Raw genomic sequence first — 23,008 nt, forward strand, 5'->3', positions numbered from 1 at the left:
ATTAGTAAATTCGATATTTAGATATATTTTAATCAATTTAATTATTAATCAGGATTAAATTTAACCGTATTTTTGTAGTTAAATTTAAGTAAGTAAATAATACGTGTAAGTAATCAAGCCACGCCACTTTTATAATTATATAAATAAATAAATAAATAAATAAATTTGCGACAGAACTATTACGTCACCCCCACCCAAATATTTCTTAGAATGTTAATTTCATGTGTGATGAAATTCTTTAAATGATAAAATAAATAAATAAATGAATGAATTTAAATAAATTAACCTTAAAAAAGGATATTAATTAATTAAAAAAAAAAAATAAATAAGAATGTGTTTTACAAGTATTTGTACAGTTATTATATATTGAATTTCATGTGATTTTAAAACAACAACAAAATGCATGGCATTATAGGACAATTTAAAAAGAAAAAAAAAATGTTTTATCAGGAATAAATACAGTTTATGCGGTGTATATTCCTGGTTTTATCTATAACCAATCACAAGCCCCCACAAAAAAAAATGTTTGACAAGCTAAAAAACAAAAAAAAAAATATATCCCTTAAAAAAAATTTAAAAAAATAAAAAGTCAACATTTTTAGAAGAAAATATAATTTGTTTTATTTATTACTTTAAATTAAAATACATGGTAATTAATTTAATGTTGATTTAAATTAAGGGACTATTTTTCTAAAGTCCCTTTCAAGTTTGTAATTAACTCTTATAAAAATAGTTTTTGTAGCACATTCTTTTCTATTTGTGGCCGAACTTCAAAAATCAAAATATTTCGGGATGCAGCTGGCTCGGAAGATTAGACGCTTCTCATGAAGGAACTAATGTGGCTTTCGTCCAAATGGTTTTCCCAACGACCCCCTTTCTTAAAGTAGGATCCTATTATTATGGCATGTGCATCTTGGAATTCTTCAAGATTATCTAACGTTACTCCCGAACCAACCAAAACGGGGATATTAACGGCTCTAAGCAAATCTTCAAGAGAGAGAGAAAATAAAACGAGGTAATTGTTCCTTGTTATCTTAAGAATCGATTTTAATTCTTCAAGGACTGTGACATCACCTTTGAGGTCTTGACCTTCAGGAGGGTTACCCGTCGATGTACCAGTAAGTATAACGCCGTTTGAATCAAAGAATTCGGCGGTTTTAGCTGTTTCTACCAAAGATACGTCGCTTGTAATGGCGTGAGAACTGTACGTCATAACATAAATAAAAATTTCTTTTATTGTCGATGTCGAACCAATCAGAAACTATCCCTACCAACCTATGTTTCTTTTTAATATCTGTAAAAATGGTCACATCTTCGGCGTTTAATAATTTTCTGTATCTTAGTAACATTCCAGCGCATGCATTCATGTAACCTTCATCAGCAATATGAGCGTAGACAAAACTTTCTGCTCTTATAAACTGCAGGTCTTTTACAAAGTAATAAACTTTAATTTAATCCTATTTTAATTAATTTTGTAGGGTTTTTTCTTATTTTACTTGCAGCAACGGCGACTGCTAATGCGGATTTATTTTGGCCAGCCAAAATTTGAATTCCAACTGGGATATGAGGTACAAGTTTTTTGACCGCTAAACAAACTGCGGTCATTACTGACGTCAGTTCGGGACCTGATTGGTCCTCTTGAATGTAAGGAATGTCATGCATATTTTCAATTAACAGAGCGTCCTTTAATTAAGTTATAAAATTAATCAATATGATCAGAAGTATGTAATACTTCTCTTCGAGAGAAGTGTACCGCAAAGCTGGGTAAGTGTAACGTCATTCCTCCCAACATCGGAACATTTGGAGCAAGGTTACTAAACCGAATCACATACGCGATAAATAGTTCCCTCATCATTACTCTATTAGCGTTTTAATATTTGGCAAGACGCGCTTGCGCATTTTTGTCCCACGTCAAAACGAGGTTTGTGGGGTGATTGCTGGGAATTTAGTGCCAAACAACTATAGAATTCACCTTACGGTGCGATGCCCATTTGTAGTTTGATGAGCGGGAAAGCAAACTAAAAGGGTGAGCCTGGGAAGAATGACGTTACATAACTGAAGTATTAAGAGGATACAGAGTGTCATCCTTCTTCTATTATCGCCTTCTGATATGATTAATTTCAATTGGGGTATTCAATGTGTTTGAAGTTTTTTATAGAGTATAGTACTAAAGTTTTTATAATTTTCAAGCCTTAAATTGATTAAAATTAGTAATATTATTAATTAATTACAAGTAATTAGCACCTTAGTAGTTAGAAAACTTAAATATTAGCCTTGAAATTAAAGAAATTGGTTAAAAGTCGCAAAAAATGTCAGTAGCTTATAGAGTATAGTACTAAAAGTTTTAAGTTTAAAAAGCCTTTTGAGAACATAAATCCTAATATATTACTATTAAACACGTATAATTAACTTTAAATAAATTAAGTTCAATTAACCTAAACCTACAAAAAAGCTAATAGAACAAAAAACGTCTATAAAACTTGCACGAGCTTATAGAGTATAGTAGTAGTACAATTTTATATTTGGCGTAAATTTCGGCCTCTTTTTGCGCCATATCGACCAGTTCGTTTACATTATTGATATTTCTAGGTGTTCCTGCAATTAAAATTCCATATTTAACTTAATTACTTGAGAAAAACGCCACTTTCGCAACATATAAGTTATAATACCCAATGTAGGTTTAACATGAATCATGCCAACTATATTTGTCTTCAATTTTGGGAATATTTCGTAGAATTTATTCATGTTTATATTGATTATTTTAATAGAGTAAGCTTCCTAGAATAAAATAATAAAGTTGGAAACGTGAATCGATACGGGAATTCCAACGTGTAAGTACTTTACCACAAGCACTTGTACTACGAAATAATCAATGCTCTAGTGAACTCAATGACCTCTCCGGCTAGTAGTACAGCCTGAGCCAAATGACTTCCTGGTTATTTGGTGTCAATGATCGTTCAAATTACGAAAACTAATCCAAAACTGAACAAAAGCTAACAGAATGTAGGATATATCTTGAATTTTTTACTTCATAACTCCCTTTAAAAAGGTACGAAAATACTGTTTATATTGATGTTTTTAATATTATGTAAGCCTTGGCAGATTGGAATTGGATTATTATCATTATGATTATTCCTATTTTATGGTTTTTAGACTTTATACGAATTTAACACCATGACTAAGTCAAATAACGATACGAAACACTGGAGTCGAGTAAACGGCTGGTCATTTCCTTTGCATTTCCTTCAGTTAGTCGCGTGGTTGTTTATATTGATGTTCGCGTTGTTATACTTTGGAGTTCTCGTTCCTAACCTACCAACGTCGTGGCAAATATCAGCCTCAGTCGTATCCTTTTCCATTGAATCATAAGATATAGTATATAAGACTAAATATAACACCCTTAACTCTAATTTATACAGATAAATAGTGTTGTGTTTATAATTCACGTTATTGTCCATCTTATCAGCATTTCCTTGAATCCAGCTGATCCTAACGTTCGTGCCAAAAACTATCGTGGTCCTTTACCCCATTTCGATCGAAGTCAACACGCTCACGTCATTGAGAATCAGTTTTGTTACATTTGCGAAGTTAAAGTGTAAGTGTTTTGTTTACTGATCGAATTCTACTTTGATTTTAGACTTAACGATACATTTTTTTCAGTGGAATTCATTCAAAACACTGCAGTGCTTGCAATAAATGCGTTTCTGGCTTCGATCATCATTGTAAATGGCTGAATAATTGCATAGGAAATCGAAATTATCGTCTGTTTGTCGCCTGCGTTAGTACAGCCCTTATTGGCTGTTTGCTAGTCCTTGTAACATCTTGTTGCCTTGTTGGGGCATTTTTTACTCATGATAGCTGGATTTATTCTGGAGATAAAAGTAAGTTTATCTACAACTTTGCGCGTGTTAAAATGTTTTTATTAAATGTGACTTAATTATTTCAGGTCATTTTGAAACTTCAACTCAATTGCCATTAATGACCGACCATTTTAATTATGTACCTGGAAATGAATCTAGTGAAACTAGTCTATTCGATGCCACAGAGTCAACTGTTGAAATTTTCAACAATAACAAAACTGCCACAGGTTAATTAGCCTTATTCCTTATCAGCGCCACCTACCCATAGCGGCGACTTTGAGAACTACTGTAAGCGGCAAGCCAATCAGATGTCGCAAAAATCTGGTGACGTCACTGACTGGCACTCTTCGGGTCTTACCAAAAATGACGTCACCAGATTTTAGCGACATCTGATTGGCTTGCCGCTTACAGTAGTTCTCAAAGTCACCGCTATGGGTAGATGGCGCTGATCAGGAATAAGGCTAATTAGTCTCATTAATAATTATTTTTATTTCACGTCATTAAAACTAAGTTTTTTTTATTGCAGAAACAGTTTTTTACGTATTTGTTCCAGTAAATCGTATCCTATGGATAGCTGTAGTCATTGTAACGCTAATTTTATCTCTAATAGCAACGGGACTTTTAACCCATCTTCTAGGCTTTCATATATATCTTAGTACGTTGACATAATTCGGGAATAGACCAATAAACGCGTTAGCCGAACAACAAGCAGACGAATCTTTATTGGTCGACTTCTCTAAGACAAGGCTTAGCAACCAAGGCTTAAGGTCTTCATTTCTTTCTTTTCTAGTGTGCATTGGTAATTCAACTTACGAATACATCATTCGTAAACGTGACAACGAAGATACGCCATCGTCCTCGCAAAACCATTGTTGCAAATTAAACTGCGGAGGAAATAATTTGTTCAAGAAGTTATTGCTAAAAAAGGCCAATCAAATATCACCGGCAACTACAGGGAAAGATGGATCTAATGAAGATAACGAATTTGCAATGAAAACAAGCGTTAAACAGAATAATTCCACAAAGGATTGCGTCACAATTCCCGTTTTAGATGTTACAGCCCCCAAAGAAAAATCTAGTCAAGAAAAATCATTGGAAAATATACTTGGCAATGTTTATCTGGGAAGTCCTGAAAGGCAAAGACATTTTTTGGAGCCAATTTATGTTAATAATCGCAAAGCCATTCGCTCAAAAGAAATGGTAACTAGTTTGTATTAATTGTAATTTGTAAGACTTTGACTAAGGCTTAGATTGTCTTTTTTTGACTAAGGCTTAGATTTTCTTTGTTTTGACTAAGGCTTAGATTTTCTTTGTTTTGACTAAGGCTTAAGTTGTCTTTGTTTTGACTAAGGCTTAAGTTGTCTTTGTTTTGACTAAGGCTTAAGTTGTCTTTGTTTTGACTAAGGCTTAGGTTGATTATAGCGTATAATTTATGAAATTTTAGTCGAAGAAACAAATGGAAACAAATTTATCAAGCGACAAACCAGGTTTAAGCACAGATGAATCATTATCTCAAAACAATTACAATGAAAGGGAAGCAACCTCCAATTCTAGTCATGGTGAGAGCTGCTACATCTCTGTAGTTGCATGATTGTAATTTGTTAATTTTTAATATATTAATTTTGAAGTATTTAAATACGTTTTATCTTTTCCTAATCAATATATTTTTATTTTAATTTTAATTTATTTTGAATTCCAAATAAATAAAAATTGACGAAATTTAATTTATCCATAAATAAAACGATACCAATTTAGTTTCAAGTAGAAAACGACATCCAAGCGCCTCACCAGCGTCTCTCCTTCCTCCAATTATGGAAAGCGAGAATATTTCTTCACCAACTCTCTCAAAATGGTACCGTTCAGTCTCGGCTCAAAGTTTGAACAGCCTTTCAGACACTGATGATTTAAGGAGTTTCTCTTCGTTAAACAAAGACGGAGCCATCTTACCCGGTTTAGCTTCTTCTAAAAGAGTTAATAGCAGTCTCAGTAACCTTCTAATTAGTATGGAAGAAAGCCACGAACTAAATTCGGAAGATGATCAAAATGATAGCGAAGATGACGGTCAAAATTATACTCAATCTACGGATACGAAAGATAGTGATTTGTATACGGCTAATGTCTCTAGTTCCGAATTAATAGATGAAAATAATGAAGAAACAAACGCGTTTGATACAAATAATACTCGTTTATCCGAACAAGAAGAAATAAATAATGATCAATGGGCTGATTATCTCTCGAAGAAAAAGTATTATAGCGGTGAAGATTTAGCCGCTGGTAAAATAAGAAGTATTCAGGTTAAACCGGCTCTTAAAAACACTGACGAGGTTATCGAAATTACTAAATGTTCTAGTCCCCCTTTGAAAGAAATGATCTCAAGGTCTTCGTCCCAAAGTGATTTGGATTCATTTGGTAAGAATGAAAGAAGGTATTCCTTTAACGAAAAACCACCTATAAAGAATAATTTCTTTAATACTCCCATTTTTCGTCCACCCCAAAATAATTCGACGGTAATTATGAAAATTAATAATAAAGATGATATTAATGGTAGTGTACAGATGGGGATGGGGTTAAATGAAAAAACCACTAATAACTTCTTTAATAATCAGACAAATGATAATTCAGACGTTAGTGTCTTTGATTCGGTGGTTTTTGATACTCAACGTTCCTATTCTAATGTCACACCAGTGGTTTAATCGACATTTTTAGCAATCCCAAAACCACGAAATTTGATCAAAAAAAAAAATGTTGCAAATTCCTTAAATATAAATATATATGATAAATATAACTAAAGCCGCTAATTGAAGTTTTAAATTAATTAAGTTTTAACAGGGTTCATACAACTTTTGGAAAACAAATTTCCCTGAGATTTATGGGAGGTTTTTCCCCACATACTTCCCTGAGTTTTCCAGGTTTTTCCCGTATATGGAGTATTCCATGGAGCAAATGTTAACGAAGGAGGGGGGGGGGGCAAATATGACTATTACATAATCAAAGGACATCCCCGTATCTCTAATATAACCAGAGTTATGAACCTCCAAAATTGGGTGTAATGTTACTCCTATGGAGGGGGTATGTTTTTGAACATTTTGCTTAATTACTCGGCCCCTGTTTGTCGTAGCCCTAAGTTTTTAGTATGGTTGGATGGGGGACAAATAGGACTATAACATACCCAAAGGACATCCCCGTATCTCTAATATAACCAGAGTTATGAACCTCCAAAATTGGGTGTAATGTTAATCCTATGGAGGGGATATGTTTATGAACATTTTGCCTAATTACTCGGCCCCTGTTTGTCGTAGCCCTAAGTTTTTAGTATGGTTGGATGGGGGGCAAATGGGACTATAACATACCCAAAGGACATCCCCGTATCTCTAATATAACCAGAGTTATGAACCTCCAAAATTGGGTGTAATGTTAATCCTATGGAGGGGGGGTATGTTTATGAACATTTTGCTTAATTACTCGGCCCCTGTTTGTCGTAGCCCTAAGTTTTTAGTATGGTTGGATGGGGGACAAATAGGACTATAACATACCCAAAGGACATCCCCGTATCTCTAATATAACCAGAGTTATGAACCTCCAAAATTGGGTGTAATGTTAATCCTATGGAGGGGGTATGTTTTTGAACATTTTGCTTAATTACTCGGCCCCTGTTTGTCGTAGCCCTAAGTTTTTAGTATGGTTGGATGGGGGACAAATAGGACTATAACATACCCAAAGGACATCCCCGTATCTCTAATATAACCAGAGTTATGAACCTCCAAAATTGGGTCTAATGTTAATCCTATGGAGGGGGTATGATTTTGAACATTTTGCTTAATTACTCGGCCCCTGTTTGTCGTAGCCCTAAGTTTTTAGTATGGTTGGATGGGGGACAAATTGGACTATAATATGCTCAAAGGACATCCCCGTATCTCTAATATAACCAGAGTTATGAACCTCCAAAATTGGGTGTAATGTTAATCCTATGGAGGGGGTATGTTTTTGAACATTTTGCCTAATTACTCGGCCCCTGTTTGTCGTAGCCCTAAGTTTTTAGTATGGTTGGATGGGGGGCAAATGGGACTATAACATACTCAAAGGACATCCCCATATCTCTAATATAACCAGAGTTACGAGCCTCCAAAGTATAGTGTAATGTTAATCCTATAGAGGGTATGTTCACGAACATTTTGCTCAATTACTCGGCCCCTGTTTGACGCAAATTTCCCTGAATTTTACTAAAAATCCGAAATTTCCCTGAGGTTTTTGCCAACTATTTATTTCCCTAATATTTCCAGGTTTTCCCTGTTTTCCAGGTTTGTATGAACCCTGTTTAAAAACAAGAATGCAAATCTAGTACTGTTGTTCATTTTTTTTTATGATTTCCACGTGATATTCATTATTTCTGTGAAACAATATATTTTTTTTTTGGAATCTTAGCTCAAATATATATGCACACCAAGAACATACACACAGAGCGAAAGAAAATGAAAAACATATATACGTAAAAAAAAAAAAAAGACTACTGAAATATTTAATTACATTTTTATTAACATTAAATGATTTTAATTTATTCCATGTTCATCAATTATTACACTGAATTTATTTTCTATAGATTTATTTTTACAGATAAATGTTTAACCGCGGCCTTTATAGGTTTCCAAATTAGAGAGAATGTAAGCAGGGGCAGTAATAACTCCCACTGAAATGATTAGACCATGAACTAATTTCTCAGCAAAGGAAATTCTATTCTGAGGTGGAGTAACAACCCAGTGGTTACGAGTTTGTTGCAACAGCATTGTCGATCTGAAATGATAATTATGTAACTTTTCGGCAATTTTCAGAATCATTCTTTTCAGATAGTGCGGTGAAAGGTATGGGAGTGACCTTCACTTCAAAGGCATTCCTAGCCTTTAACAGTACTACCCCATAAAGTTGATTTTTGACCAAGGCTTAACGTTTAACTATCCTTTTCCTGGATGTAAAACTCAGTGGTGGGCAAATTCGCGAATTTTTCGATCATTCGCCGAATTTCCCCCCGCTTGGTAGTACAACGTCATTCGCGATTTGCCCAACACTGGTAAAACTGTTTTAGTAATACAATTAGCTACCTCTTCGATAAAGTGACTCCGGCTTTAACAACGGACTGCATGATTGAGTTTTAATTAAACTTTTAGAGTTTGTATAAACAGAGATGAAACCACGACTGAATACGTTTTTACAATTTACGCAACTTCCTTGCTTCTATCGCTTGGGCCAATATGACCTTTATTGACCCTGGCCGTAGCCCACTCGATCACGCGCAACACGACGCAAGCTGCTCGCGCTGTAGAAGCCCGTTCACAGAATTCGATTTACATGTATTATAAGCGCTAATTTTGAAGATTATTCAAAGGAACCCAAAATTTACATTAAGTTATATGGGAGGAAGTATGTTATCCAACTGAAATGGTTCAATCGTAAGACATGCGAATTTACAATTTTGACATTGGAAATTTATTTTTATTAAAAAAATCTATCAACTCTAAAAGCTTGAATCCTTTTTAAAATAATAAAACACGTCAAAACACACGTTTCCTTAAAATTTCAGGTCATTTGGATGAATAGAACAAACGATCTGGCCCAAAAGGCTACCTCCTCCCATAGAACTTGATGTTAATTTTGGGTACCTTTGAACTCCCCGCCGATAATCCAAAAGTCGCGTTTTTTGGCAGATTGAATGGGCTTCTATAGCGCGAGCCCTGAACTGAACTGAAATGAACTGTATTTCATTACGTAATTGACCCCTTTTTATCACATGATTTTTCACCCCCATTTCGACTATTGTATTTTTTCGGTGCCGACTTTTTCGGATGCAAGATGGACGAACTAAAGTTTAACATCGATTTTGGATATTTAGAAGGACTTTGTCGAGGTTTTAAATGTGGGATTTTAAAGCACACTGATTACCTAAACATCGTACAATGCGATAACTTGGATGGTTCGTATAATTTATGTGAAATATAACCTTTAAAATTGTCAACCCGTAAGCCTTGGCACCCAAATAACATCTTTCCTGTTTGTATTTTTGTAACCCACCCACTTACTTAAGTTACTAATTTTCCTTTAATTTTTTAATACCTTTTTTGTATCTGAGGTAATTTTGAGTAAATGTTAAACATTTTAGACTTGAAACTTCACTTGCAAAGTACCGACTATGGTAATTTTCTGGCTAATGAAGCCAGCCCATTAACTGTCTCCGTTATTGATGATAAATTAAGAGAAAAATTAGTGGTTGAGTTCCAGCACATTAGAAATCAAGCTGTAGAACCCCTTTCGACATTCCTTGACTATATTACGTAAGGTTACTTCAAAATTTCATAATTAAAACTAGGCTTAACAGTATAAAATCCTTCAAATAGTTACAGCTACATGATTGATAACATCATTTTACTTATTACCGGAACCCTACATCAAAGACCTATTTCTGAATTGATCCCTAAATGTCATCCTTTGGGAAGTTTTGATCAAATGGAAGCTATTCATATTGCTTCAACTCCAGCTGAACTTTATAACGCCGTTCTAGTTGACACTCCTCTAGCCCCTTTCTTTGTTGACTGTATATCGGAACAGGATTTGGATGAAATGAACATTGAGATTATTCGTAACACCCTGTACAAAGTAAGTCTAAACTTTTATTATAATTTTTTAGAATACTTTAAACTATAAAATTTCTTTCTAGGCATACCTTGAAGCTTTTTATAAGTTTTGCAAAGAATTAGGAGGTATCACTGCGGAAGTTATGAGTGAAATATTAGAGTTTGAAGCTGATCGCAGAGCATTCATTATAACAATCAATTCCTTTGGAACTGAATTAACCAAAGAAGATCGGTCCAAACTTTATCCTCATTGTGGTAGACTTTACCCTGATGGTTTAGCAGCTTTAGCTCGGGCTGATGATTATGAACAAGTTAGACAAGTGGCCGAATATTATGCTGTAAGTTATGGATGGCTAATTAATAATTTTATACTTTAATAAAGTTAGAATAATTAATCAAATTATTTATTTATTTATTATTTAGGAATACAGTGTGCTTTTTGAAGGTTCTGGAAATAATCCTGGAGAGAAAACTTTGGAAGACAAATTCTTTGAACATGAAGTAATTATTAAATTAATTTAATTTAATTTAATTAGTTTATGCATTTTTTTTTTAAATTTAATTTACAATTTTTTTCTCTAATAAAGGTCAAGTTGAATGTAAATGCATTCATGCAACAATTCCATTTTGGGGCTTTTTACGCTTATATGAAATTGAAAGAGCAAGAATGTCGCAATATTGTTTGGATTTCAGAATGTGTTGCTCAAAGACACAGAGCCAAAATTGATAACTACATTCCCATCTTCTAAAATAAAATAAAATAATGTTAATTAATATTATTGTAAAATTTCCCTCAAAAAGAAAAAATAAAATTGTGTTTTAATTTTAGTCTTAATATATTTAAAATAAAAAGATGTTAATATCCTAAATGTATGTTTAAAAAGAAAATACAATTATTCCCATCAACCCCAATTCCAACACTGTAAAAGATTATAATGTATATAATAATCAAGTATTTATTAAAAATTAAACTTGAGGGAAAAAGAAAAAATGTTTATTTTATTTTATTTATTATTATTAACTTTTTTCCGGACAGATATCCAAAAAATATCACTATTTTTACGCGACTACTTGTTTCTCGGCCGCAGTGATGCCAGGTGGGAAAAATGGAATTTCCCTTTCTAACCCTTAAAATTTCCCTTTTTGGACCAAAATTTCCCTAGTTCAGGGTTGCCAGATTCTGCGCATAGAAAATGATAGAATTATAGCTTGACAACTGTTTTTGGCGATGCATTTTACTATGGGTCAGTTATTTAGCAGACGACTTTCGGTAATTCAATGTTTGGAAATTACTAAAAACAGTAGCAGGGTTGCCATCTAATAACAATCCAACGTAATTAATAGGTCAATTTGATGACGTTGTTTAATTTTCTATGTTGAGATTGTAGGTTTTGAATAAAATATTTCTTCCCATGGAATTTCCCTAGATTTAGCAAATTTTTGGTGGAATTTCCCTTTTCCCTTTTCACCGTTTTTAGGAGTCAAAATTTCCCCAGATAAGGGAAATTTCCCTCAATCTGGCATCACTGCTCGGCCGTGGAAATGAATGAAGTTTCTTTTCCCGGGTTAAATGCGATTTCAGGTTGGCCGTCACCGTCATTAGTAATCAGTGCGCATGCGCTAATTTTCCGCGGTCTTGTTTTTTTTATTTTTTCACCAGTCAGATTTTAGGCCTAGTAAGGTGAGGGTCGGTTGTACGGTTGGCTGACTGGCCGGTGATTTATATATATATTTTAAACAATTTAATTAAATTAATGTTAGTTTAACATATTTAATTGAAAAATAAGCGCGAGTGTGTCGTGTTTTCGCCGCCATATTGGATTAATCGCTGTGAATCGTTAAATTTTTTGCAAAATTGGAATCTGGAAGCCACCACCGTCTCTGATTGACAATGCATTGTTGACTTCTTGTTGTGGTAAGTTAAGCCTTGGTTATTAGCATGCATTAAAAAGACGTCCGGTGAGAGGGGTGACGGGTCCGTCGGGATTGTCGGGACTCGGGAACGGTCCGGAAACGGGAAACCACGGATTTGCGTGGGAGTAATTCAAAAATTAACCCGTAATTAATAAAGTATACCTAAATAACGTTAGCCGAAATTGTTGCAAATAATTATTTTTTGGTTTTAAAATTATTGAAACAAATTGGTCAAGAAAGTATAGGCACTGGTCAATAGGTCAAAAGTTCAAGCTGCGCTTTCATGACCAAATGTTTTTGAGTAGCTACACCTACATATTTGAACAATAGATAACGCTATATAAATATTGATTGATGGCAATTGTATAATTGTGTAAAGAAGCTTTTATAATACTTTATTGTCCCAAAAACACCATTAATTTCACCCGGGTGGCGATTGAGGATATTCAACTTGACGTTTAACGAGATGTTATTTTTTTATTCTTGTTCTTAAAAACCACTGGATACAAAACGTGTCGATAAAAATGTAGGTCTTCCTTGACCCTAACAGGTTATTTCTATATCTCTAAGCAAAGTAACGTGACTGTTTCTAAATAGTTTAGTGTCTCGTGAAGAAACCTTAAAAAATCATAACGTCCAAATATACATTTGAAATGTCAGCTTTTTTTCGTTTCTCAAAGTATCATCTCGGCGTCGCTTAACAACCTAAAAAACCTTTGTTATATCCCGGATAATGACTAGCTAATTATATTAAGACACATTTCTTCCCGATGTGGCTTTGATTTTCCTCGTTATGAATATGTTACAAGAATTAAACTAGAATAGTATGGCTTCTTTAGTCGGCGTATCTTTTGACCTAGAGCTTCAGATTACAGAAAATAATAAACTTCCTGGTTTCAAATCTAATTTTTTTACGCTTCAAAAATGTCAATTAATGTATAATAATTTAATGAATATTTTAGGGTTAATTAAGCGTTGTTATGTTTGACACGGGTTTAACAAGTTTTGGGCATTTATTAAGATTTTTTTCAGACTAAATAATGTCGAATATATAGGATAATTTTGAGCTGAGGTTTTGACTTTTAAAAAAGTCAGCATATATTTTGAAAAACCTGTTTTTTTTCCCCAGTGTTGTGTGTTTTATTTTTTTATTTTATTTTGGACGGCCCAGTTTCTAAAAGTTCATTTTTCTTACCTTAGTACATAATCCATTGACCTCATTTTAATTTTAAATATCTATTTCTCGACTTGTATGTTTTTTGAAGTCACCCTCGGCCTCGGGACAGTTTTAAAATTCAAATTATTGTAGTTCATGATTTAGTCCAACTTATTTGAATATAGAAAACCTTTTTTTTTTTAATTTTTAATTGCTAGTTTTAAATATTTATTTATTTGTGAATAAACCTTCAAAGGCTGTTGTAAATCGTTTTTAATGAACTTATCTGGTTATAAATATTGTTAATGATATGTTAAATTATAAGTAATTGTTAGTGATGAGGAAATATGGTAAATTTTTTTCAAGGTTCTTCGGTCTTGCACGGTTGCACCCATCACCCGGTCCTGTCAGAATTTGAATTATTATCTTGGTATAGTCAAGAAGTGATATCTAGTTTATTAGGGAGAAGGTACAAATTCGCCACATTTCCAGCTTTATCTCCAGTCCAAATGTTGGTCCGGAGTTAATCCCTGCCTCTAAACTACAACCAGCATCTCATTGGTTCTTGAAAACTCACGTCAGTGCGACGCGAATGACGAAAATTACGTGTTTTCCCACTCTGAGGCGAGGCGAAATAGCCCGGCATCCTTTTACACCCCCCCCTTGTATTTTTAAAGGGGGACTGGGACTATAGCGCGTGAATACTTAGGCATCTTTACCTTCTCCCTAATAAACTAGATATCACTTCTTGGTATAATATAAGGCGAGCTCTGCCTTGAACTTGATCGTGCTATAGTAGACTAGTAGCACCTCACTTTAGCTTTCCATAGACACGTAACACAGTCAACGGGATGGAGTTGCCATTATTGCAAAATAATATAAATTGGCAATATTTTAAATTATTAAAATTCTTTGCCAAAATTTTATTTGATTTTTTATTTAGTTATTTATCTATTATTATTCATTTAATTGTGAAGCCGCGGGGTCCTATTTATTATCCATGATAATGTTATTATAATGAAAGTGTTGAATATCAAGGCTAAATACGTGTACAAAGCGAAAATTATGATTATTGCCAATTTGAAAGCTTTCATTATCAGTCAAGCATCGCGTTTAATGTCTTATAATAATTTTAAAGCTAAATCGTTTTCTTTTACTCGTTTTCATTTCACGGTATCCTGTTTCAGAACAATAATACTTTCAAAAAACTTAAATGTACAAATTCTGAAAAGGTTAAGCGATCTTAAAATATATATATAAAAACCCTTTGGAATCTAAATATGATATCTCAAAGAAATGGTACGTGAGATTTAAAAGTTAAATTATTTATAGTAAATTCTTTCTTTTTACTTAAACTCTTCTATAATAAAATATTTTTCTAGAATTTCATCGAATAATAAATTTATTAATATTTTACATCATTACCTCAACGATAACATTACAATGTTTCGCAACTAATATTATATCGGAAAACAGTAATATATACATATATGTGCATAAATATAAAGGGTGTTACTGATAAGTCTGCATGCATAAATTAAGGGGGGTGTTCTTTGGGAAATCAATTTCGAGTCGAAAATGTAACTTCTATCGCCATTTTGATTGCCCTAAGGGACACTGTTTTCGAGTTAAGATTGGATGGAGTATTTTATGGATGACCCCTTAAATTTAATTAAGAAACTGATTTATACAATTATTTCAAATTTAATTAATTAAGGGGTCATCCCTAAAACACTCGATAAAGTCATAACTCGAAAACAGTGTCCCGACTCCCTTAGGGCAAACAAAATGGAGATAGAAGTTACATTTTGGACTCAAAATTGATTTCCCAAAGAACATCCCCCTTAATTTATGGCAGACTTATCAGAAACACCCTGTATATCATAGAATAGTCTCTGAAATTTGTTATAAATTTGTCAGGAATTTGCACGAGTCTTCCATTTTCTCGATTTCGGTTAAATTTGGGGAATGTAGCGGTTGTTTCCCACGGAGGTGAAACCGAAACACCCGATGCGGCTAATAACGCGTCGGTCCCATCTCCTGACCGATGCTTTATCAAAATTATAACGTGTCCTTATTGCCATTTAACCGTTTCAATTGATTACCTCGAAATGGCACCGTGTACGGATAATAATACCTTTAGGTAATTTTTGATTGCTGTTGGCAAAACCAAGAAGCGATATCAAGTTTACTAGGGAGCAGGTATAAATTCGCCACATTTCTAGCTTTATCTCCAGTCCAAACGTAGTAGGTCCGGAGTTAATCCCCTCCTCAAAATTACAACCAGCATCTCATTGGTTCTTGAAAACCCACGTCAGCGCGAAGCGAATGACGAAAATTACGTATTTTCCGACTGAAATAGCCCGGCCTCCTTTTACGTCCCCCCCCTTGTATTTTGATAGAGGGACTGGGACTATGACGCTCGAATATTTAGGCATCTTATACCTTCTCCCTAGTAAACTAGACATAGCTTCTTGCCGGCAAAACTAAAGGAGTAAATAATAATAATAATGTTTAACTACAACGCCTTAAGGTGTGATCATTTGGTCATAAGAGAACCCGAATACGAAAATTCCATTACGGAATTTTACTCGACGTTAAATAATTACTCGAAAATTTACGAATCTCGAACGCGAAACTTGTACGTCGAATATTTCTCGACGAGTTTCGGCTCCAATTTCTCTTTTACGATTAAATCTATAGGTATATTAAAGATTACTTGTTAAGTGGGTTGTAAATGGTGGTTCTAACTCAGAAGGGGGTAATAGAAGAAGGATGACACTCTGTATTATCCTCTTAATACTTTAGTTATGTAACATCGGATTCTTCCCAGGCTCACTTCCATTTTTGTTTGTTCTCTGTTCATCAAACTTCAGATGGGCATGGCACCGTGCTAGGGTGAATTTTATAACTGTTTGGTATTTATTAAATCCTCAGAAATCAACCAGGCACAAACCTTGATTGTCTTGACGTGGGGGACAAAAATCCACAAGCGCATGCATGCGCCTTGGCAAATAGTTAAGCGCTAATAGAGTAATGATCAGGGAACTATTTACAGGGCGTATGTGATTCGGTTTAGGTTATAACCTTGAACACTCCAAATGTAAAATGATGTTGGGGGAAGAATCATGTTACAATTACCCCGCCCGCTTTGTGGTACACTTCTCTCGAAGAGAAGTATTATATACTTCTGATGGTATCAATGGTGTTAGAACCGCCATTTACCGCCTACTTTGTTAATTAATTATGACTTAACATTTTAATTAATTTGTTATAGAAAATATCTACAAGGTTAAAGGTCATTCATTAAGCTACAGATGGAATTACACTAGTATTATTGAATCTCCGCATTTTCCGCTACCTTACCCAAGCGATTATAGTTCAAAACATATCTTAGAAAATTTGGACAAAAGAGGCTTTATTCGGTTAATATTTTCCGATTTCACGCTCTCTCCTTATTCGTTTATAGAAGTATGGGAATATATTTTATTTAAACGCTTTTGGAACGTTTAAATGATTTAAGTTTAATTTATACTTCGTAATTGCGTTAAGATTTTGGACAGTAACGGAACAAAACTAGAAATTGATAATGGAAACAGCTTTCGACCTCCCGTTATAACTTCTTCCGGTCAAAATTTAACCGTAAACTTTAAAGCTAATGATGAACTACCCAATCTTGGATTTCGCGCTACAGTTTATTTCATAAGTTGTACGTACAGATTTGATTTTGAGTTGAATTCTACTCCAAAATGAGTTGTTTCGTTTAAACATTTATTACTTGAGCTCTGGTTGCGGTAGGTTCAAGTACTTGGTAATGTTGGGTAGAGGATGAGTTAGTCTACGATGCCCCCGAAGCGTTTTCCTCTAGCATTTAAATTATCAGAGTTGTGGCGTTATAAAGTTAGTCTATATTAGGTACCCAAGTGGCACAGGGATCTTAAAATGGTTTTTGTTTACTGTTCAAACCTTAATTACTCGATCTCAGGTTGATGTAGGTTCAAGTACCTGGTACCATTGGATAGAGGACAATTCAGTCTATCAGGTCCTCGAAGTGTTTGACCTTAGCTTTACAATTGTCAGAGTTCTGACGTTCCAAAGTTGGCCTAAAATAAATTCTTTTCGAAATCATGTTTTTGCAAAAGTTACATTATAAATAATGCTTTTCATATAAAGCCCGCTCATTTTGGGGTAGAATTGACGTTCACGTTATAGAATATTAGTAATTTTAATTAATTTAAATATTATATTTAAATTGACACAGTTTATGGTAAACATATGATTCATCCTCCCATAACAGGTTTGAATTGTACTTGAAATTATTAATATCTTGATTAAGTTAATGATTTTTAATTAAATTGAAGATTGTGGAGGTTTAGTTGAAGATTATGGCGGTACAATTACGATGAGTAATGTACCAAACTTGGATTACTTGCAATCTTACGATTGCGTTTGGATAATTCGACCAAGAATTAGTAGTAACCACGAAACTCATTTGTCCGTCAAAGTGGTCGAATTCGAGAACTTTGATTCCGGATCTAATTTGAGAATTCACGAAGGTTTAACTTCGCAATCGTATTTATTGGAAACAGTAACTTCGAATCAAAGTCATAAAGGACCTTCGCGAAGTTTGGAGTATATCGCTCATTTATCGACCGGATTTTATATTCGACTTCACGGATATTTTACTAACGAATCCAAAATGGCTATCGTTTATTCCGCATTTCGATATGATCGTAAGTGTACCGTGTTGTATTTTGTTTCTATTTAGGTTCATATAATTCCTATAACATTCTATATATTTGGATCCTACGATACTATTGTTGAGATCGTGTTTAGGGTCGGGATAGTATCGTTTTATAATCGTTGAAATGTTTTTTTAGAATGGTTGAAATGTTTTTTTAGAATGGTTGAAATCCTATTTCATTATCGTTGAGAATCGTATTTCATTTTCGTGTTTGAGATCGTATATTTCATTATCGTATTTGAGATCGTATATTTCATTATCGTGTTTGAGATTGTATCGTTCATTATAGTGTTTGATATCGTATATTTCATTATCGTGTTTGAGGTCGTATATTTCATTATCGTGTTTGAGGTCGTATATTTCATTTTCGTGTTTGAGGTCGTATATTTCATTATCGCGTTTGAGATCGTATCGTTCATTATCGCGTTTGAGATCGTATCGTTCATTATCGCGTTTGAGATCGTATCGTTCATTATCGCGTTTGAGATCGTATCGTTCATTATCGCGTTCGAGATCGTATATTTCAATATCGTGTTTAAGATCGTATATTTCATTATCGTCTTTGAGATCGTATATTTCATTATCGTCTTTGAGATCGTATATTTCATTATCGTCTTTGAGATCGTATATTTCATTATCGTGTTTGAGATCGTATCGTTCATTATCCTGTTTGACATCGTATCGTTCATCGACTCGGCTCCCTGTGTCAAATAAAAATTGGCCAACAAATCAGTAAATAAATAAAAACATTTCCACTGTTGTTGTCATTTATTGCACATAGCTTGCGTTCCCGTGAAGGATTTTCGATGCAATAATGGTCGATGCATCAAACCGGTCTTGCATTGCGACGGCTATACGCATTGCGGCGATGGCTCCGACGAGCAATCTTGTTTCAGTAAGTTAATTATAACTATAATTAATTACTTAAAAGAAAAAAAGCACTTTCCACGCGCTTATAAATGATCAAGCCATCACGCTTCGTAGTTAACCAAATAATCCGCACAAATTCGATGTTTCTTTTTTGTGTCTGGGGGAATTAATGTAATGTACGATTTAGATGCGAAACTGGCGGTCTTAACGGGGTCGAAAACGGATGGGAACGTCAGCATTATTATTTTACATCCTAAAAGGTGGAAAAAGGGCAAAGGAAGATATATCAAGCCACCTTCCCGAATTATAATCAGTGCGTGTTAAAATTTAGCTCATGGATTTCAATTTGTGCTCATTTTTTTAATGATATCTAATTAATTTTTTAAGTTAATTTTAACCTTTACAGGGATAATTAAATTAAACTTTATTTATGGCCTGCAAATGTTAATTAATTACTCCACCCTGAAAACACTGTTAATTTCATTAATTTTATTCATATAAAAATTTTATTTTGCTTGCTTTTAACAGTTCTAATCGCCTTAATTAATTTGCTAATTGCTTTTTCATTTTATATCCGTAATTGTTTCATTTAATCTTGTTTGTATGTTATACAGTATTTAAAGAAAAATGTAATTTTTGTTTTGTCAATTGAAGGCCACGCTGGTACACTTTCACCGGAAGATGAGAAATGGTGGCGAACTTTGACACCAAATTATTATTTCCCAAAACAAGAGACCTCGAGCGGTGCCGGCACAAATACTCTTATATTAATCACGAGTTTGGCTGGATTAGGGATGTTCATTTTGACTACTGCCCTCATTTTGGTCAAACTTCATAAACAGAAGCGAGAGGACGCCATTAATAGGGAGGTTCTATCGACAATCAGCGCAGAAATAGGTTCGTCTTTATATTTAATTTTATCAAGAAGCGATATCTAGTTTACTAGGGAGAAGATATAAATTCGCCACAATTCTAGCTTTATCTCTAGTCCAAACGTAGGTCCGGAGTTAATCCCTGAACTGAATTATTTCTGAATCGAATAGAACCATGAATCTTAACAACAGTTGTATAGATTCATGATAAAACTAGAAGCTTTTCAGTCTGTTTTAGCATGGTTGCAGATAGCGATAGACCGTCGTTTTCGATGTAAAAAAGGGGTAGGCATACAACTTTTACAAGGGGGTTGATACCTTGCCGTCGTTGGTCACTAACACGATATAAAAAGCTACAGCGCAGGCGCCAAAAAGCGAGATCGAAGGCAAGAGTTTTACCCCTGCGTCGTTCCCTCTTAGTTACATCAAAGAGATTATAGGGGAGGAGTGGAAAGAGTGGAAAATCTTGTTGCTCTTTTCTACCGCGCATCTTCAATGCGCAGTACCGAGGCATTTCCGTTTGAGACATTAAACGGTATCGTAGGTGGCGCGACTGAGCCGGAAACTCCCTCGTACCACTAGTATAATTTAGGGGCAACATTGTAATTTAGCCTTGTGGAGCGGGGGATCTTCAACTCCTCCCCTATACTCTCTTTGGTTACATCGAAATGGTCTATTGAATTGTACTCACAAGTGACTGGTATCACTTGTCTGCAAAATATATATTGTAGGAGGCAAAACAATTGTAGAAATCATGTTTGACTGGGAAAAACACCTTTATTAACAATTGAATGTCATAATTAATGTTGTCCTTGTAATGAAGACGATGATGACGTATTTGAACAATTACTTTCTTTACAGCGGAATCAAATAGCTCGTCACTCCGTAGCAACTTTGGTTCTACTCCATCAGACCCTCCAGTTTACGATCCTCCACCTTCCTACGAAGACGTGGTTAAATTTTATTTACCACCTTCTTACCTTAGCGCTTGTTTACCTCGGATTCCCACTTCCTCCACCACCACGGAACCCCCTTGTTTACCCGTTCCCATAATCAGACCAATTGATTTTTCGTCCTCCAACAACAACAACAACAACAACAATAACACCTCGCTCCAAATCCCAAATAATAATCAACGCCAGAGTACTTTGGGTGTCGAGAATGCAGCCTTCATTCCTGACATTCAAAGTAACTCGGCTATCGCCTCAACTACTTCCAATCAACGACGATTTTTAAGCCCTCCATTACTAACGGTCATTTTACCGGCTACGAGATTATTAGGGTTTAATCCTGTTCCCGGGATTCCGGTAATTACTGGTGGTGGTAATAATTCTTCCGTCATCGGGGGACGAAACCAAGTTAAATTACTTAATACATCTAGTCAAAAAGACGATGAGCAAACTTTAGAAGCGAAGGAACAGATTCCTAATAGACTCGATGATAATTTAATTATTAACGAAGATCAGGAAATTGAGCAACCGTTACCGTCTTACGAAACGGCTTGTTGTATTAACGCGGAAGTTGATACATGCGCGTGTGTCGGAGCTTGCGCTTGTTCCGCTTCAACGTCGTCTACTTCCGGTTCTTCTACGTCTTTAGAAGAAATCGTTTTAAATAGTAACGAAACTTCTCCTACATCTTCTTCGGAATTTATAAATGCGAGTGAAGAAAATAATCTCAGGTTTACGCCTGATACGTTAATCGAACATTTGTAACTTTGTTGTTTTTTATAGAGATTTTTTTATGTATTTTAGTAGATATATCTTTATTTTAGACATTTTTATTTACATTTTGTTTTTATACAATGATTATAGTTTTACTATTATCAAAAGTTTAAGGTACTTGTGGCACTGAGAGCGAGAGATCGCTATGATTCATTTGAAACTTTGGAATGGACACTAAATCCATTTAAAAACTGGTTAAATTAGGTCCCTTTCAACTTTTCAATATTTTTCTAACGTGCAGTTTTTGCTAAGACTTTGTCAGCGCGCCAAGGCTTAGAATCTATGACGTTTCATCACGATTCACGAAGGTTAAAGGTAACTTGCTCTCTTATAGTGTCAGAGTTATATAAACTTATCCATTCCATTGTTGTGATTATTGTTTACTAACGTAAGCAACAATCCACCATATTCCCTTTTGCTGGAAATTAGGCTTAGCTCGGGATTCATGGGGGTGAGTAACGGGAAGAAATTAGTCTGTCGTCTGCTACATAGGCCAAAAATATGTACTTTAGCGGACGACAGACCAATTTTTTCCCGTTACTCACCCCCATAAATCCCGAGATAAGCCTAACTTCCGGCGAAAGGGAATAAGGTGGATTCAACGAAAAAAAAATAATTTTTAAGTTTTTAAAATTAAGCATTCCTCATGCCCTAATTTCCTAAATTCTGAGGAAATAATCTCATAAATGGGCCCAAATAATATTAGGGTAGTGTATTTCGTTAGGCCCATAACCAAATTTACACACCATGATACAAAGTAAGAATTTATATATGAAATTTGTAGATTGCACTACAATAATGTACGAGTGTAGAATAGGTATTTTTAAAAGAAGAGTAATAACATAAGCATGTAACAAATCTATCTTAAATAACTTTAAAAATAGGCCCTACAAAATGTCAACGTACGTAGTTTCATTGTAGAAGAAAATAGACTTAAAAAAAAACAACATAGCTTTGCAACAAATGATAATGTACTAAACTAAATATATAATAATATAACACGTTTTCCTTAGCAGAAAATTATATATATTAGAGATTTTTATTTTTCTAGTCGTTTTCCTTAATTTTTATTATTTTTTTTAAATACATATCATTATGTCGGTAAGCCTTGAAAAATCTCAATATACTTTTAAAAATATATTTTAAAACATTATTTTACTTGATTTGATGTAAAAATGTTATATTTTCCGCCCATGTGACTTAATATAATTCAAATTTAGCGGCAAAAATTGCGTTTTGACTGAACAT

At 34.2% G+C, this 23,008-nt stretch overlaps 5 protein-coding genes across 7 annotated transcripts; 3 read left to right on the plus strand and 2 right to left on the minus strand.

Moving 5' to 3' along the window:
• Positions 1-291: 291 nt before the first annotated feature.
• On the minus strand, positions 292-2,772 carry LOC149676583 (uncharacterized protein F13E9.13, mitochondrial). Its single transcript, XM_089837628.1, has 6 exons — positions 2,670-2,772; positions 2,513-2,595; positions 1,497-1,683; positions 1,276-1,426; positions 1,075-1,202; positions 292-987 (listed from the first exon to the last, which is right to left on the minus strand). The coding sequence occupies exons 1-6, from the start codon at positions 2,743-2,745 to the stop codon at positions 812-814; spliced, it is 801 nt and encodes a 266-aa protein (XP_089693754.1). The 5' UTR covers positions 2,746-2,772; the 3' UTR covers positions 292-811.
• A 402-nt stretch (positions 2,773-3,174) lies between these two features.
• LOC149676584 (uncharacterized) lies at positions 3,175-8,415 on the plus strand. Of its 2 annotated transcripts, XR_016366468.1 has the most exons (9): positions 3,175-3,345; positions 3,420-3,595; positions 3,661-3,881; positions 3,947-4,087; positions 4,387-4,515; positions 4,651-5,060; positions 5,305-5,419; positions 5,616-7,836; positions 8,015-8,415. XR_016366468.1 is itself a non-coding variant. In XM_089837600.1 (8 exons), exons 1-8 carry the CDS (start codon positions 3,175-3,177, stop codon positions 6,551-6,553), a joined length of 2,301 nt encoding a protein of 766 aa, XP_089693726.1. In that variant the 3' UTR covers positions 6,554-8,415. The 2 variants fall into 2 exon arrangements, 1 of the variants encoding a protein (XP_089693726.1); XM_089837600.1 differs by having other exon boundaries at positions 5,616-8,415.
• On the minus strand, positions 8,374-9,116 carry LOC149676585 (uncharacterized). Its single transcript, XM_089837637.1, has 2 exons — positions 8,954-9,116; positions 8,374-8,648 (listed from the first exon to the last, which is right to left on the minus strand). The coding sequence occupies exons 1-2, from the start codon at positions 8,992-8,994 to the stop codon at positions 8,480-8,482; spliced, it is 210 nt and encodes a 69-aa protein (XP_089693763.1). The 5' UTR covers positions 8,995-9,116; the 3' UTR covers positions 8,374-8,479.
• Positions 9,117-9,650: 534 nt separating this feature from the next.
• On the plus strand, positions 9,651-11,308 carry VhaAC39-1 (V-type proton ATPase subunit VhaAC39-1). Its single transcript, XM_089837620.1, has 6 exons — positions 9,651-9,822; positions 10,009-10,180; positions 10,244-10,502; positions 10,564-10,818; positions 10,904-10,981; positions 11,068-11,308. The coding sequence occupies exons 1-6, from the start codon at positions 9,702-9,704 to the stop codon at positions 11,227-11,229; spliced, it is 1,047 nt and encodes a 348-aa protein (XP_089693746.1). The 5' UTR covers positions 9,651-9,701; the 3' UTR covers positions 11,230-11,308.
• An 837-nt stretch (positions 11,309-12,145) lies between these two features.
• On the plus strand, positions 12,146-22,989 carry Culd (CUB and LDLa domain). Of its 2 annotated transcripts, XM_089837642.1 has the most exons (13): positions 12,146-12,395; positions 14,738-14,849; positions 14,933-15,025; positions 15,471-15,693; positions 16,084-16,253; positions 16,828-17,021; positions 17,103-17,259; positions 17,812-17,847; positions 17,912-18,283; positions 19,076-19,189; positions 19,352-19,477; positions 19,819-20,061; positions 20,898-22,989. In XM_089837642.1, the coding sequence occupies exons 2-13, from the start codon at positions 14,831-14,833 to the stop codon at positions 21,749-21,751; spliced, it is 2,601 nt and encodes an 866-aa protein (XP_089693768.1). In that variant the 5' UTR covers positions 12,146-12,395; positions 14,738-14,830; the 3' UTR covers positions 21,752-22,989. The 2 variants fall into 2 exon arrangements, with proteins under 2 accessions (XP_089693768.1, XP_089693769.1); XM_089837643.1 differs by lacking the exon at positions 19,352-19,477.
• The last annotated feature ends 19 nt before the right edge of the window (positions 22,990-23,008 follow it).

This window comes from Phalangium opilio, unplaced genomic scaffold (genome assembly GCF_054372755.1).
Source record: "Phalangium opilio isolate 3A_F unplaced genomic scaffold, DU_Popi_V2 ptg000045l_1, whole genome shotgun sequence".
NCBI classification, from domain to species: Eukaryota; Metazoa; Arthropoda; class Arachnida; order Opiliones; family Phalangiidae; genus Phalangium; species Phalangium opilio.

Excerpts from the sequence above, each read along its gene's own strand:
- LOC149676583 (XM_089837628.1), bottom strand. The coding sequence starts at position 2,745 with ATGAATAAATTCTACGAAATATTCCCAAAATTGAAGACAAATATAGTT. Across the intron at positions 1,684-2,512 it reads TTTACGCCAAATATAAAATT|GACGCTCTGTTAATTGAAAA; the intron begins GTACTACTACTA and ends ACTTAATTAAAG. Across the intron at positions 988-1,074 it reads TGAAGGTCAAGACCTCAAAG|ATTTGCTTAGAGCCGTTAAT; the intron begins GTGATGTCACAG and ends TCTCTCTTGAAG.
- LOC149676584 (XM_089837600.1), top strand. The coding sequence starts at position 3,175 with ATGACTAAGTCAAATAACGATACGAAACACTGGAGTCGAGTAAACGGC. Across the intron at positions 3,346-3,419 it reads GGCAAATATCAGCCTCAGTC|ATAAATAGTGTTGTGTTTAT; the intron begins GTATCCTTTTCC and ends TAATTTATACAG. Across the intron at positions 3,882-3,946 it reads GATTTATTCTGGAGATAAAA|GTCATTTTGAAACTTCAACT; the intron begins GTAAGTTTATCT and ends TAATTATTTCAG.
- LOC149676585 (XM_089837637.1), bottom strand. The coding sequence starts at position 8,994 with ATGCAGTCCGTTGTTAAAGCCGGAGTCACTTTATCGAAGAG. Across the intron at positions 8,649-8,953 it reads GGAGTCACTTTATCGAAGAG|ATCGACAATGCTGTTGCAAC; the intron begins GTAGCTAATTGT and ends TTATCATTTCAG.
- VhaAC39-1 (XM_089837620.1), top strand. The coding sequence starts at position 9,702 with ATGGACGAACTAAAGTTTAACATCGATTTTGGATATTTAGAAGGACTT. Across the intron at positions 9,823-10,008 it reads ACAATGCGATAACTTGGATG|ACTTGAAACTTCACTTGCAA; the intron begins GTTCGTATAATT and ends TAAACATTTTAG. Across the intron at positions 10,819-10,903 it reads AAGTGGCCGAATATTATGCT|GAATACAGTGTGCTTTTTGA; the intron begins GTAAGTTATGGA and ends TTTATTATTTAG.
- Culd (XM_089837642.1), top strand. Across the intron at positions 15,026-15,470 it reads TAATATTATATCGGAAAACA|GAATTTGCACGAGTCTTCCA; the intron begins GTAATATATACA and ends TAAATTTGTCAG. Across the intron at positions 18,284-19,075 it reads TTCCGCATTTCGATATGATC|CTTGCGTTCCCGTGAAGGAT; the intron begins GTAAGTGTACCG and ends TATTGCACATAG.